This window comes from Sturnus vulgaris, chromosome 3 (assembly GCF_052056855.1).
Source record: "Sturnus vulgaris isolate bStuVul1 chromosome 3, bStuVul1.hap1, whole genome shotgun sequence".
Lineage (NCBI taxonomy): Eukaryota > Metazoa > Chordata > Aves > Passeriformes > Sturnidae > Sturnus > Sturnus vulgaris.
Window position 1 is genome coordinate 91,828,124 of NC_142245.1, and position 16,096 is coordinate 91,844,219.

General features: G+C 40.0%; 1 protein-coding gene across 1 annotated transcript; it reads left to right on the forward strand.

Annotated features, from left to right (window-relative positions):
• Window positions 1-3,123: 3,123 nt before the first annotated feature.
• On the forward strand, window positions 3,124-12,788 carry KLHL31 (kelch like family member 31). The gene is made up of 2 exons (XM_014869486.2): window positions 3,124-4,322; window positions 6,102-12,788. Exons 1-2 carry the CDS (start codon window positions 3,151-3,153, stop codon window positions 6,832-6,834), a joined length of 1,905 nt encoding a protein of 634 aa, XP_014724972.1. The 5' UTR covers window positions 3,124-3,150; the 3' UTR covers window positions 6,835-12,788.
• Window positions 12,789-16,096: the final 3,308 nt, after the last annotated feature.

A 16,096-nucleotide genomic window follows, 5' to 3' on the forward strand; every position in this document is an offset into this window, starting at 1 on the left:
TGAGGCAAGTCTTTATGGAAGCAGTGACCTAACTCCACAAAACAGAACATGACTGAATCCCCGTGAGCTAGTATCCTTTCCTCTGCCTGGAGTTAAGCAAGGAAAATCTAAGAAAGTGTAAGTGACAGCTTTTCCATGGTATTTTCTGTGGGTTATTTTAGGCCATAGAATAATAATAATCATAGAATGGATTTTGATGGGACCTTCAAAAGCTCTGTAGTTCCAACCCCGCTGCCGTGGGACATCTTCTGCTAGACAAAGTTGTTTAAACTTCCATCCAACCTGGCCTTGAGCATTTTCAGGGATGGGACATCCACAGTTTCTCTGGGCATCCTGTTCCAGTGCCTCACCACCCTCATCATAAAGTGTCTTCCTTATGTCCAGTCTAAACCTGTGCCCCTCCCTAACCATAGGGCTTTTGCCCAGGCTCCCAGCTGGGAGCTGGGGAACCCAGTGGCTCACCCTACACTTACCTGAGGCAGTTATTACCTGCTGTAGTTATCTTCACCTTCCCCTTCCTTTCCTCCCCTGTAGCTGTGCGTTTGCAGGATCCAGGCGTGTACTCCTTATTTCCAGTGGCCAGGCAGCCCAGGGAAGCTGAGCTCCCATGGCAGGGCAGAGGCAGGGAGCAAGGCATGGAGAGGAGGGGTCATTTTAAAGAGCACCCGAGCACAGGCTCCAGTCTCTCTTGCTCACTCTGACAGCGAAGTGCCTCACTGAAAACCAGTGAGCTGGGACTTAAGTGGCCTCTGATTTTTCTCACTCTTTTTTCCCCACAATTCCTTTCTTTTTGTGTTCGCATTTTCCAAGGAAGAGGCATTTTCACGGACAGCTCTGGGTAAGAGGTTTTTAACTCCTCATTTTGATAGTTTTTAGAAGGTGGCATTTTAAAGCAGGGGGGAGGCTGGTTGGTATAATGCATTGTTTTGGGACCCCCAAGTGTTCTTTGGCATGTCTAGTACTTAAGCTAAAATAAAATAGGTGAAAGCAAACAATTATAGAAAACCAAATTACTCAGGGTTTTCAAAGTTCAGTAACTTGGTTTTATTATAGGATTGTTTGATTTGTCTGAATAGGTTTGCATGTCCCATCACTTGCAGTGCTTGTACACTAAGCTATCTTGTAAATTTTCTGCTGATGAAGAAGTGTTTCTCAGGAGAAAACTTTGGATAGTGAGCATTTTTGAACAGAGAGCTTAAAATGTTGTATTTAAATGAGCGCTGCAATGATGCAATAAACAGAAGCAATAAACTTTAAGTGCTACATGTATTAAAAATTTTAGGTTACAAGTCTCTAAAAATACTTAGAACAACAGATAAGGCTGCCAAAAGACTATGCCCTCGCCGGCTTTAAAATTGTGACTATTAATACACAAAGCTATAACTATACATGTAATATACAAAGTTATCCAAAAATTTTGTTTCGCTTTCTTTCCATTCCAACAAATATACATGACACTTGCAACATCGTGGGATTTTTGCAACAAAAGTTGTGTTAAACAGTATAGTAAAACATCCAGCTATACCTTCAACTGAACCTGTCTTAAAATGGCAAGCTGCTGGGAGGTTGCTATTCTGGGAGGTGACTCTGATAGGTCTCAACAGATGCAGCTCCTGGAATGCAGCCGGAGCGGGGGAGCCGGGAAGCAGCTGAGCCCTGCACTGGCACACTGGCATATCAGGGATCACAGCTCACGTCAGCACAGGCTGACACTGACACTCTGGGCACACATGGGCCTCTCCCTGCCTGCTCTGCACATGGTCCTCACCCAGCAGCAGCAGCAAAAACTGCTGGTGCTCACAGGCAGCAACCATTCCTTTCTATAATTAAATTACCATTTTGTTACATGCTGTATGCTCAAGGACGAAATGATGTGCTGAGATTCTAGACTGAAATATTACTGAAGTCTTTTTATTTAGTTAGCTATAATAAACCAGTCATTTGATTTATCATCAATTAGCATTTTTTCATGTTCGAGTTTTTATGACTGCAAGGATCACAAAGAAAATTAGCATGTGTAAATTGTTCTAAAATCAATGGATATACTGGAGATAAATGCTATGTTTGAATCTATTTGAATGCTGATCTCCACAATTCTGTTTAAATTGACTTATTGAAGGTCAGTGCTTTCCTTCAAGTATATTTGCACATACATATATTTGTTTAAAGTAACTCCTTTGTTACTAGGGGCTGTCTCACATCGCATTTAACAAAAAGTGGCTCTTTATTTCATTAAAAGCTCTCCTAGAGCTAATATATATAATTTAAATATGTGTTCTAACATAACTATGGGACTGATTCTTACCTTCCCATATGCAGAACTTGTTTAAAACAACACATCCTGATAGAGTCTGTGTGACATTTTTTCAAATAGAAGTTAGACATCTCCCTAAATCTCCACAAAATCCTAAAAGTAGGATTATAGATTTCAAATTACTGTTACTGATACTGAAAAGCAATCAAAGTATGCTATGAGCAGAAAGTATTTGTGCATCTGACATGGGAAATAGAACACTATCAGTCTATAAAATCAAAAGTTACAAAAACCTGGAAGCAGTTTGGAGCAGGACCTAAATGTAAAATCAGTATGACATCATATTAAAATCCTCTTTCTCTTTATATCTCATCTGTTTTTTGTTTCTTTAAGAATTTTTCCCATTCTTAGTATTTCCTGTTCATGTTCTGAACTCACCTGTAAGTCTGTAGCAGCCATGGAGTAAGGATGAACAAAGCTGGGGGCCCGTCTTTTTCCTATGCTTCAGGCTAATGAATTCAGGTCTAGAATCTGTCTGATCTAAACAAATATATACAAAATTTTACACTCTGGCAAACCCATTTAGAGAATTTAACTTTCTGAATGTGGCCATAGTAGGTGAATGTTAATTTATGATCTTGTTATTAAAAATAAAAAGAAATTACTGAATTACTTGTAGGTATATTCTTCACAGTTGGAGTATTGATTGTTATTAATAAGTAGCCATGCTGCAACCTAGAACTTAGGAAGACAGATTGTGTGTGTTTGGTTTTGTGTCATTATATGTATTGACAAAGGTTAGATTTGTTGCATAATCACATAGCTATTAAATTTCACAACTGTGGTGTTTTATTTTATTTTTAGCAAGTGCTTGGCTGTAATATTTCATTGCAGTCATGGCCCCTAAGAAGAAGAATGTGAAAAAGAACAAAGCAGATATCAATGAAACAACTATCCTCGTGGAAGATGGCCCCCTCAGTAAACTCAATGGCTTGAATGGACTCTTGGAAGGAGGAAATGGCTTCAGCTGCATCTCATCTGAGGTTTCTGACCCATCATACTGCCCAAACCTCTTGGAAGGTCTAAGCAAAATGAGACAAGAAAATTTCCTTTGTGACTTGACAATCAGTACCAAAACCAAATCATTCAGTGTTCATAAGGTAGTGATGGCTTCAAGCAGTGAATACTTTCACAATATCTTAAAGAAAGACCCATCCACTCACAGAGTGGACCTCAATGATGTGTCCCCAGTGGGCCTAGCTACTGTTATCACCTATGCTTACACTGGAAAGCTTACTCTCTCGCTGTACACAATAGGCAGTATTATTTCCACAGCAATTTATCTGCAGATTCACACCCTTACAAAGATGTGCTGTGATTTTCTAGTCCAAGAAATCAGTGTTGAGAACTGTATGTACATTGCCAATATTGCAGAAACATACGGACTAAAAGCAACCAAGGAAGCAGCACACAAATTTATTAAAGACAACTTCATTGAATTTTCAGAAACTGATCAGTTCTTAAAACTTACTTTTGATCAGATAAATGAACTCCTTGCAGATGATGACTTACAGTTGCCTTCCGAAATTGTTGCATTCCAGATTGCAATAAAATGGCTGGAATTTGACCAAAAAAGAGTAAAGTTTGCTGCCAATCTCTTAAGTAACATCCGTTTTGGTACCATCTCAGCCCAAGATCTTGTCAATTATGTTCAAACTGTGCCAAGAATGATGCAAGATGCAGACTGCCATAAACTTCTAGTGGATGCTATGAACTATCACTTGCTTCCCTATCACCAGAACACACTTCAGTCCAGAAGAACAAGGATCCGTGGAGGTTTCAGAGTCTTAGTTACTGTTGGGGGACGCCCTGCTTTAACAGAAAAGTCTCTTAGCAGAGATGTCTTATTCAGAGATCCTGAAAATGGATGGAAGAAGCTAAGTGAAATGCCTGCTAAAAGTTTTAATCAGTGTGTCACAGTGATGGATGGATTTCTCTATGTGGCTGGTGGGGAAGACCAGAATGATGCCAGGAACCAAGCCAAGCATGCAGTCAGCAATTTCTGCAGGTAACTGCTATTTCTTCTAAAGGGATGGATGTATCTGTTCCACAGAAGGCAGGTAGATAGACTAAGCTGGTTTGTATCATGCAACATGAACCACTTAGATAAAGAGAAAGGGGACAATGTAGGGGAGGTATAGATGCTATTCTATATTAAACTTTGAATGAACAGAAATATACAACTGGAGTTATGCAAAAAATTTCACCACGGTTACACATGCATGGCAAGAAGTGAGGAAAAACTGAGAGAACTTATTCCAAGTGGAGGAAATAGATAGGAACATAAATAGGAAGTCACGGGATGTTCTAAGGAAATGTCTCAAATTTTCAAAAGCTTTTGATGCCTCACAGAAAGTTTGGGAAAACACCTTTTAGATATTTTAGCCTTCACTTTCTGTTCACCATTCACCATATTTTCAATAGCTTTTGTATTGACTTTCAGATATATTATTTTTTTAATTTTTATTATAAAGAGTTTAAAAACAGTGGTACCGTTGCTTGAAGGCTGTCTTTTAAAATGTACCCCACATAAATGCTTCTAAAATATTGGAGTTCCTATCTATAGTCATCTGAGACTGCACTGGTGATAGCAAGGTCAGAAGAGTGCATAGGCTAACGTGCAATGTCACATGGATGGTAGAAGTTTTTAAATAGTTCAGCCTAAAAGCTGGCAGTGCACAGTAGCTTGAAGCAAAGGCTGGGGGTGGGAAAGCTTTTATCTGCCTTTGGTCTACTAACAGACTATGGGCATGCACTGGCATTACACAGCCACAGTCCTGCCAGTGCTTCCTTTTCTGCTCCCAGAAGGAAGAGTCAGCTTCTCCTGAGGACATCAACTGTACACAAAGTTAATGAGTGAGGAAATTCTCTAGATCAATTTTATTGTGTAATCTACTTTGTCAGAAAAATATCTGCTCTCTTAAACCTTCTGCCTTTAAGCTATGCCTCACATTGTCCCAAGGAGTTGTGTCCTCAGTGCAAACCTTGGTTGCAGGGAGGAGGTGGGGGAATCCTTGTTGTGCCCTTAACCTTGAGCATGTCAAGTCATGTCAGTATGTCTGTGGACTTGCAGATGACAATGCTGAATGACAATTAGTATTTATTTTCCCATAGTCTTTTTCTCATGTGATTCTCTGGTCTCCTTAGCATGCAGCAGAACTGTGTGAGTCCACTAGTGTACCTCACTCAGCATCTTCAGGAGTCATAATTTGCCATTTCCTGCTTCAAAGTTGCTAATTTAAATGTCAAGGACAAAGAATGTTATTTCAGATAGGAATGGTGTTAGAAGGCACAGATGCTCTTTCCACATAAAATTTACTCCATGGGAGTGGTGAGGAAAGCATATTCACCATTTAGAAAGCACTAAGAGGATGCAAGTATAAATCATCACCTAAAGTTTTTAAAAATTCTATGAGTAAATTTAGACATCTTTGCTGTGGGTGGAAATTGCAAAAGAACTTCTAAACTTTCTATTGTACTTTGAATGTATCTCTTCTGAGTTTTCTGATGAGATTATTGTACAAAATCAAATTACCGAAGAATCAGATTTACTTCATTAAAGTAACACCGGGTTTGAATGATACAAAAATATTTTTTCTCCAATCAAAACCTAAATTTATTTGAAAATTTAATCAGGAATACCAGTTTCATTACGCTGAATTTTAATAGGCTAACTAACTAACTAAAATTCTAGCAACTTTGCTCTTGCAGCAGCGGCATATGAGTGTTGTATAATTTAGCAGAGCAGCAAATAAGACTGTTACCTTCATTTTTTTAATCCTTTCAGATACGACCCTCGTTTCAACAGCTGGATTCACCTGGCGAACATGAATCAGCGGCGCACCCACTTCAGCCTGAACGTGTTCAATGGGCTCCTCTTCGCAGTGGGTGGCCGCAACTCCGAGGGCTGCCTCTCCTCTGTCGAGTGCTACGTGCCAGCCACTAACCAGTGGCAGATGAAGGCCCCGCTGGAGGTGCCCCGGTGCTGCCATGCCAGCGCAGTGGTGGACGGCCAGATCCTGGTCACGGGAGGTTACATCAATAACGCTTACTCTCGCTCGGTGTGCATGTACGACCCCAGCAAAGATAGCTGGCAGGATAAGGCCAGCCTCAGCACCCCCAGGGGCTGGCACTGCGCAGTGTCCCTCCTGGAGAGGGTCTATGTCATGGGTGGGTCTCAGCTGGGGGGGCGAGCAGAGAGGGTGGATGTTCTGCCTGTGGAGCGTTACAGCCCGTACACGGGGCAGTGGAATTACGTGGCGCCACTTCAAACCGGAGTTAGCACGGCCGGCGCCTCCACCCTTAATGGGAAAATTTACCTAGTGGGTGGCTGGAATGAAATAGAGAAAAAATATAAGAAATGCATTCAGTGCTATAATCCAGATCTCAATGAATGGACAGAGGAAGATGAGCTGCCTGAGGCCACTGTGGGCGTATCTTGTTGTACCATATCCATGCCCAACACCAAGACGAGGGAGTCCAGGGCCAGCTCAGTCTCTTCTGTGCCAGTCAGTATCTAAAGACAGGTCTAACCAACAATAAGTAAAAATGTTTACCAGCACAGCAATATAATTAACCCTTTAAGTAGAATTTTTGTGCTTATATGGAGAAAAAGAAATCATTGGCTTTGCAAATGTGTTTCTTAACAGTGCAAACTGGCCAGTTTTCATGAACTTTAGTACAGGTGGCATGAAACAGCCCATTAGGGATAAGATCAATTTTCTCAGCAGAAAAAGAGAGTTAACCCATAACCACAGAATTTCATTCTCCTCCTGACTTTGCCACTGACTTATTATGCTATATGTAGTAAACAATTTCATTTCTGTATGCCTTGGTTTCCTTACTTGTCAAATTGAGATAAACTTGCTTCAGTAGCTTGTTAGGAGGCTTTTTAATACTAAGTTTAAACACTTTGAGAACCCAAAATGAAAGTAAAATATGACTAGTAATAAATCTCAATATAGATCAGAAATGTGCCATGCCATCATAAAATTGATCAGTTTTGTTCTTTTCTAAACATTTTCTATTTTCACAAACAGAAGGGGAAAAAGGGCAAATCAAAAATACCATATTTAGCACGTGCATACTTTCCTTTTGGGGCAATGATATTCACAAAAACTTCTCAAAGCATTTTCTCCTTCAGAAAGTAGAAAGAGTTCCTCATCTTCTGCATGAAACCCTTTAATTCTTATATCAAATGCTCTGAACATGGCTTTCAAGATCTGAATCCACAAAATGCTTTAGTTCCCATAAGCACTATGAGCCAGCCCCAAGGGACTACTTTGGGTGCCAGCTGGCTCTCCTGACCTCTGTGTACACCAAGGAACATCACCTCATCCTCCTCCTCATGCCAGGGAGACACTCCTCTCATTCCAGGTGGAAAAACCTGAAAGCTGAGTTTATACGAGGAGACACCAAGGGCTAATGGCATCTGAATATGGGGAAGATGTACAGAGCAAACCCCCTTACATTACTCCAGCAAATAACCAGTGGAGTGAGGAACAAAGATGGAATAAAAGATCTGTCCTTTAGAATTTGTGTGGAAAACAGGGAATCATGGGAAACAAAGAGATACCTTAACACCTTTCTTGCCAGGTGTAGGCACAACACCCAAAGTAACCTTCTCCTGGGCATACCATTATGCATCTCCTTCTGAAGCCTTCATTACAGCCCTTTTTATGGAGATTTCATTCATATTATTCCAAAGGCTAGACTAACGCTCTTTTTGTTGAAGCTTTCCCAGCGAATAGAGTGGAGTCTTCACTCAACTTAGTTTACCTTCCAAGAACTTTTCTTCCTGATTTCAGCATGAAGTGGGGGAATTAAGCATGAATTAATCCTATTCCTAATCCTATTTCCATAGCCTAAGGGATATGCAGCCCATCATGTCCCATGAGGATTTGATACCAAAGGACTGCTGTCAGCAGAAAATATCTACATCAGCACAAAATGTCTACATCCTTCTTTTGCAGAGGAAAGAAGGAATACAAGGAATTAAAATTATTTAATATAACCAGAAGGGCACTTACCTTAACCAATTTGTGGAGGCTTCACATTCAGTTTCCTCAGATTATCATTGACACCTCCAGCCTTTGGTGCCAATGAAAAGCCATGCTCTTAGCAATGCTTTTGAGGCAGACAATTTTTTTATCTTATTTGCAAAGAGGGAATACTATAAAATTGTCTGTCAGTGCAGATGTTGTCGAGACAAGCACTTTCATGACCCAAGCTCTTTGTAGCTTTTTTAAAGCTGCATATTGAGGATCAGCATGAGTGTGACATGGTATTAGAGATGAAGTAATTCACTCTGTCGGTTGGGATTAAACTCCATGGTACTCAGTCCTGTTTTTCAGTTCCAGCTTAGAGTTCATATTTGCATCCTGATTACACAATTTTAAATTGAAAATTGTACTTTTGAGTGCTGCATGTTATTAGAATATACTGCCACCAATGACGTGTGGTCAGAGTAGCACTGTCATATAATTTTGATTCATTTACTTGGCATATAGTTGTCCTCTATTCTGTGTAATTCGAATAATAACAAATGTAGAACAGTGTAACAGAATAACATTACTTTGTTTTAAGTATGAAAATTCTGTTCTTGCTCATTCTAGTCACCAAAAGCTTTTCATGAAGGAGAGAAAAAATTTCTTTTTTCCCAAGTCATGACCACATGTTCCATATGAATTCATTTAACAAGCTCTTTAGAAATATCCCTCTGTTCCAATATTTTTTGTAAAATTTTTTATCTGTCCAGTCCAATGAAGATACCTGTACACATTCAATTATAACTGTGTACATAGTGTAGTTACATAGTTTTTATAAGGTATCCATAAGGTTGTAGTTCTAAATTGAAAAATCAACTATTATGGCTTCAAACAGACATTGGATGGAATTGTCATATGCAAGTGTCTCTTTTCCCCTTCAAGAATTCAGTTTCCAAAATGCCATGAATAGTCAGCATGAATTGCTGCATGCTTTCCTGTTTATAAGCTAGCACTTCATGTACATCAACAACCATCTTGGTTTTGAGTAGTAAATTATTTATGAATGATGGGCTAAGTGCAATGAAACTTCTCTCTTACTACTTAAAGGGTTAAAAACTTTGGGGGCCAAATCCTTTTCATCTTACTCACAAAAAGGGTTCTATTGACTTCAGTGGGACTGCTGAATAAGATGTACAGGATTTTGAACTCTTGGCCAAATTCTGGCAGAACCGTAAATGAAACTGTCATACCCAGAAGGAAGACTGCTCCTCTGCCTCCAGTGCCCTTGGTCATGACAAATCCATGTAGACATGTCCTAGGACAGGAGCCAAATACCACTGGCCATGTGTTCCTTCTGTAGCACAAACTGGTACATACTTCAGGCCGAAAATCTTAGGTAGATTAACAAATGGTATTGTTACCAATATAACACTACCGGTTGGCTTTACATTATTTTCTCTAAACATCTGTTTAGGCTTCAACTGCACATTGAGCCAGAATTTGGCCCTTAAAATATGACACTATTAGCTGGACTTAATATTATGTTGAATCATACTATGTACTGAGCTATTTGTGACATTTTTATGTATGACCTTCTTTTGTTAGAACTGTGAAAATTATTTGTATGTTCTGTTTAATGGGATGTGTTCTTTCATTGTCTGGTACCTATATTCGATCTCTAGATGTTTAATAATGACATCTCAGTTGAACTTGAAATGCTGTATATACCAAAAAGAAGTTGTAAAGTACAAGGAAGTACTGTATACAGTAATATTAAGTAGAGCAGAGGACTTCCAACTGTATGAGATACAGACTGTTAAAGCACTAGAGGGATCTTCTTTAATGCTATACAAGTAGTAGGAAAAAACCCACACAAAATGAATTAGTATAAGCTGTTATCCTCAAAATTCTGTATAAAATGCCATGCATTTTATTGTTGACACTTGTGCTTCAAATTCAGATCTGAAAAATAAGCTTTCTTCAGTCTGTGAGAGAAGCAGTTTGCAATGGTTTGTTTTCTTGTTTATTCCTGACTGTTTAGGTGCATGGGAAAGTGTGTTAGAGATTGTGAGGAAGGAACTTATTGTTGGAAAATTGTGCTGAAAGGAAGATGTTGTGTTCAGTTCTTAATCAAGACAAGATCATGATCATTTAATCTCTTCTGGAAGTTAACCTGCAAGATCATCTGAGGATCAGTCAAGAGTCCAGTGAACTTGAATTCTTAAAAGAGGGAAGCAGGCAAAATTAGCATCAACCAAGCTCAATGAGGTATTGAAAAGTGCTTTGTGTTGAGATTTTTAAATGGCAGTTCTTGCGGAAAAAATAATGCAATGAATGAAATGACCGAGTAAGAACATTCATATTATCCTGAAACCTAGATTAGTTTATCTCACAGTTCTAAATCTTACCCAATCATACTGGGTTTAAGAGCAGTTTTTCCTTAGCAGCAGCTGGGCTTGATAATTCTAGTTACAAACCCAGCAGTCACACAAATAGTTGTATGAGCAGGCATATCTTGCATTTGGTGGACTTCTGCTACAGAAGTTATTCTCAAGGATTTATGTTTGGAAAAATAAATTATGAGAATTAAATCCATGAGCAGACGAACATCTATGTCTAATTAAAACTAACATGAGGGTGTTAGACTGATCCTCAACATCACCATTCACTTACCATATCAGCACATGGCATTTTTTGAGACTCAATTACCCTTTAAGGAAAATATTTCCTTGGAATGGCTGCTCAATTAAATCCTATGCAGACTCCAAAGGTTTTTTATGCAACACACAGGATGGGAAGTGCTCTAGTCCACGGAAAGGCCAGAATGGAGCCACTTACAATCATCAGCAAACTAGGATTTTGTTCCCAGTCCTCAAGGATGTTTGAGAAAAATGTGCTGGAAAGAAACACCTACTTCAACACATACCTTTCCATAAGCAGCTTTGTTCCATGACTGAGATTTTCATCATCTTTCTGATGAAAAGCAAAAATCAATTTTCAATTGTCTGTTACTTCAGTTCTCAGCTGAACTGAATTTTCTGTCCATTTTAACTGTTTAGCCAAGTTGGGAGATCTTTTTCAAAGTCTGAATTCACCTGCTCAGAGAATGCAATTGGAGCCAGTAGTCCTACTATAGGTTCTTGACCTTTTTGCAATTAATCTTCTCATCTTTTTTGTCGAATACTTGCTTTCTATAAGTATTCAAAAACATTGTAATGCACAGATTTGACTTCTCCTTGAAAGAAGATCTCATCCCTTTTAGTTTCTCTGTTCTTATCCATAAGTGAGATACTATCAAAGCACCAAAGAAGATGCACAGATGTGAACAGTACATAAAAGCTCAACTGTGAATCTGTAAAAATCTCATTGCTGGTGGCCACAATAAAGCAAAAGACACATTCTGAAATGCCTGCTGGATAAAGGGGGTGAAACATCATAGAATCACAGAATATTCTGAGTTGGAAGGGATCCATAAGGATCACAGAGTTCAACTTCTAAGTGAATGGCCTGTATGGGGATCAAACCCACAACCTTGTTAAGAAATGAGTTGCTGGTGCTCATTTGCAAGTGTGACCCTGCACAGAGCTCCGTTTCCAGAAGTTCCCTAAAGAATAAAGGAAAATACATGCAATTTTATACAGCTGGTGTGAGAGATTTGGTTAATAAGATAACCTTTGATATAAGATAACCTTTGATATAAGATAAGATAAGCTTTGCCATTCAAAAGACACACTTGGCTCAATGAAAATTTTCAATAACAATATAGGCAATTAATAAACCTATGAGGAATAGGCAATTTCTGTTGGTGAGAATGGGAACACACTCATTTAGATAAACTGTGAAAGGAAGATGTTACTCTAGTTGCAGTCTTATCAGTTCCTTTATTGACAAGAAAAGTTTAAAATATAACTTACTTGTACAAAGTATTTTCCTGGCTTATGAGTGTTAGATTGCTTATACAGAAGGGTTTTCTAAGTGTACACTTTAAAGATGGACTGTGATAACACAAGGGAACATTACAACAGAAAAAAATCTGTAAGTGTAATGTGAGAATGTTACCCCTTAAAAACTAAAATTTGTAGTGCAGCAAGTTGTCATTAAGAGGAAAACAGCATCTTGGTATTTTTCATTGTGTGCTTTAAATAAAACTGTTGACACATGGCACAAACAAATTATTCTTATTGTAAAATCAGTTGGAAACTGTGAGACTGTCTTTCTGACAAACGCCTGGTTGCAGTTGAAATATGCTTTGTTTTCTGATCCCTGGGCTGATCCTTGCTTTCATATCAGCCAACTGGAATGTTTGCTACACCCAGACTGTCAAACCACCTTCATAATAAGCTGGAGCCACTTTTATCTTTTCTATTTTATAACTAAGACAACAACTTGCTTTTTTACAATTAATTTCACAGTCTTTTGTTGTAATCAAAATGCCTAAAAAGAAGTGATGATAAATCAAATGTCTGACTAGCAACTGAACGTGTTTTTATTTGGATTGTATGGCTAACAGTATCAAAAATAAAACATCTAAACTTCAAGGAAAAAAATTAGTCCAGATTCTGAAGAGCAATTAAGTTATGCCACAGATGAGAGGGTTTGAGATGAATTGTTACCTATGTTGTGACACCAAGGATTTGGTTCAAGTGTGATTCTGTAAGTCACAACCTGAAGGGTTGCCTAGCCTATGGCTGTGCAGAGATCATGACTGTGGGTTCCTAAGATTCCATAATACACAAGGACACAGAGGCTTTATCCTCCAAAATGTTTTACTTCATTACAAATTACCACAAAGATCACTGCTAGCAAGTATACCAGTAGTTATTACAGCTAATACAAAGATTAATAATGTGAATGAATATGAATGTCAAGCTATTACAATTATTATCAGCAATCAATATCAGTCAATAGTATGGTGTCAATCAATACTGGCATCAAGCAGTATGGTAGCACACCTGATGACAGCAGCAACCAAGTAGGTCTGTACTAGTACAATTACTGCAGCTTGCCACTGAAACAAACTGATCAATAATAATATAACAGTAAATATGCTTAATATGTATAATATTTACATTCAGCAATTTAGCCAGACTTAAGAAGAAGCCAAACCAACCCAAATGGGAGGAACAAACTGATCCTGGAGGGGACACCCAACCATCCCCAAGAGAGGGGAAGAAAGACCCAAGCAGTAAGACAACAGACAGTTTCCCTTCAAAACAGATCCCTGACACAAAGTCTGGAGTCAGCAGCATTCCCACTGAGTCCAAGAGAATGGACAGTTCATGTGGAATTTAGCTGGAAAGTTCTCATAGGGAGACAACTTTAGTCTGTTTTATAACAGAGAGACATTAAGTGTGTGTAGGAGATTCTGCTTTGAGCAATTAATAGATGATGTTAATTTCTATTTTTCACCTCTAACAGACTAATAGATGATTCTGTTTTCTGATATTTTTTACAGCAATTTTATATCTCTATATTATTTTCCATTTTCTCAGACAGTAAATTGTCATTACAATCTCTTGGGTTTGCACTTATTCCTGGTACCTTGGGATATCTCTGGTTTCTAGATCCCTGGCTGCACTTTTCAAAGATGCTTGCAGTTCCAGGCCTAGTCCTCAGCCTCACAATCCCAGGCTGGCAGACTTTTCTCTCTCATGGTTTTCAACCAACGAATTCTTCTGTACAGCAATTTTGTTCTTCTAACCAGGTTGCTCACAGCTGGGTGAGCCAAGGCAGCCAGGTGAGCCTGCTGGCTCTGAACCAGGACCCATGCACATCTGGAGCAGCAGCTGGGCTCCTTAGGATACCTGAAAAGCCACTGCATGCCTGTGGGTGTGCTTACCTGCACATCACGTCTGGGAGTCAGGACTCAGTTGTCTAAATGTCCCTTGTGCAGATGCCCCAGGTGCTGCAGAGCATTTCAAATGGCACTGGGTGTACAGGGGTAGCCACTAAGTCAAGCCTGGAGAAGGGGACTTATTTGCCCCTCTGGTCTCCACACTGCAGTCCAGAGTGAATGGCTGACCTGTGTGTATGCTGATGTGTCCACTAGTCCTGGCTGCCTTTGAACAGTGATGAAAATTTTGAGGAAACAAAAGGGATGATTTTGCTTCAAAATTCAAGGATGGTTTTTAAGAGTCAAGCCCTTAGTCTGTATTGTAAAAACTGCTAGACAGACAGAAGTTACAATTAGACTATGATATAAAAGCAAAAGTATTTTAAGCAAGTCTTAACAAATGCCTTATTGCCAGTATTACTAAAGTAAACATGGATTAGAGCAGAAACTATCTGGATCCTTTATTTCTTATATTTGCCTTGTTACTTTAGAGCTTGAGAAAACTTATTTTTCTGTATTGCAGTTATATTTCAGAGCTTATTATGTCATCATTTTGCTTCAAAAATGTTAAATAATATGAGTGAAATATTTCGTTAGCAAAAGCTGTTTTTCTGTAAATTACCCACAATTTAGTTCTAGGTCTTGCACAGATTTATGGTGTCCATTATACCAACTTAAACCCAATATGTAGAGACCTATAAATTGGTATGCTGCTTGTTTTCATGGAATGGTTATAAATGTTACTCAAGCTTATGGCACCATACTCTGTTTTCATTTGAAGGACACCATGTATTTTATAAGTAAAATTCCTAAGTAGCACAAGAAGTTCCACCTGAATATGAGGAAGAACTTTACTGTGTAGGTGATCACACACTGGAACAGGTTGCCCAGAGAAGCTGCAGAGTATCCCTCACTCAAGAATCATGTGCCATGTACTCTAGGACGACCCTGCTTCAGCAGGAGGCTGGAACAGATGACCCTCTGTGGTCCCTTCCAACCTGGCCCATCCTGTGACTCTCTGATTCTGTAGTGATGTGAGAATAGCTAAGATGAGTAGGGTCAGAATTCTGCTGAATTTCATTAGAAACAGCCAAATCGAACAGACTGTTTTTGTTTTGTGTTATTAGCGTATGGGATTATCCTGAGCCAAACGGTAAATTTGTTGAAGTTAGTTCTCCAAAGGAAGAAAATAAATTCAGATTAAAGGTCTTTCAGTTTGCAACTTGTGTTCTTTTCAGTGAAAGCAGCCACAGAAAAAATCACTTCTCATTCTGTGTTGGGTAATGCCACCTTTTAACCACGGTGCAAATGGTTATGCAGGGAATGTTTTTGAAAAGGCTGCTCTCCAAATTGTTACTCAGATAACCCGGAACGCCACGTTGCTTTAGTGAACGTAGCAAAGCCTCCTTTCCCAGCCTGGCTTAATGTCAGCTGGGCGCTTTTATCTCTTGCCTTTAGTCAAGGGCACGAGGCTTGCCCAGTTAATTTAGCTCCGATCTTCAGTTCGGCACCTGATGCTCACGCATCCCGAAGGATCATAACTCTACGCGGGGTCTCTAAAGGGTTTTGCTCTCCGGAATTGTTTCGGGAAGGAGACGCTGGAGGGCACCAGAGGCCGGGGATGGAGCCGGGCTCCCCGCGGGCGGCGAGCAGAGACAGCCGGGGCTGGTCCGGGTCAGAGCTGGGACTGCCGCGTCCGTGCCAGCCCGGGCAGGGCCGTGGTACGGCCGCGGGGACAGGGCTGTGCCTATGGGGACATAGCTGTGCCCGTGGGGACACGGCTGTGCCCGTGGGGACACGGCTGTGCCGGTGGGGACAGGGCTGTGCCCGTGGGGACACGGCTGTGCCCGTGGGGACACGGCTGTGCTCGTGGGGACATAGCTGTGCCGTGGGGACAGGGCTGTGCCGGCGGGATAGAGCTGTGCCCGTGGAGACAGTGCCAGGGAAAGGCAAGGGGAAAGG

Excerpts from the sequence above, each read along its gene's own strand:
- KLHL31 (XM_014869486.2), top strand. The coding sequence starts at position 3,151 with ATGGCCCCTAAGAAGAAGAATGTGAAAAAGAACAAAGCAGATATCAAT. Across the intron at positions 4,323-6,101 it reads GCAGTCAGCAATTTCTGCAG|ATACGACCCTCGTTTCAACA; the intron begins GTAACTGCTATT and ends TAATCCTTTCAG.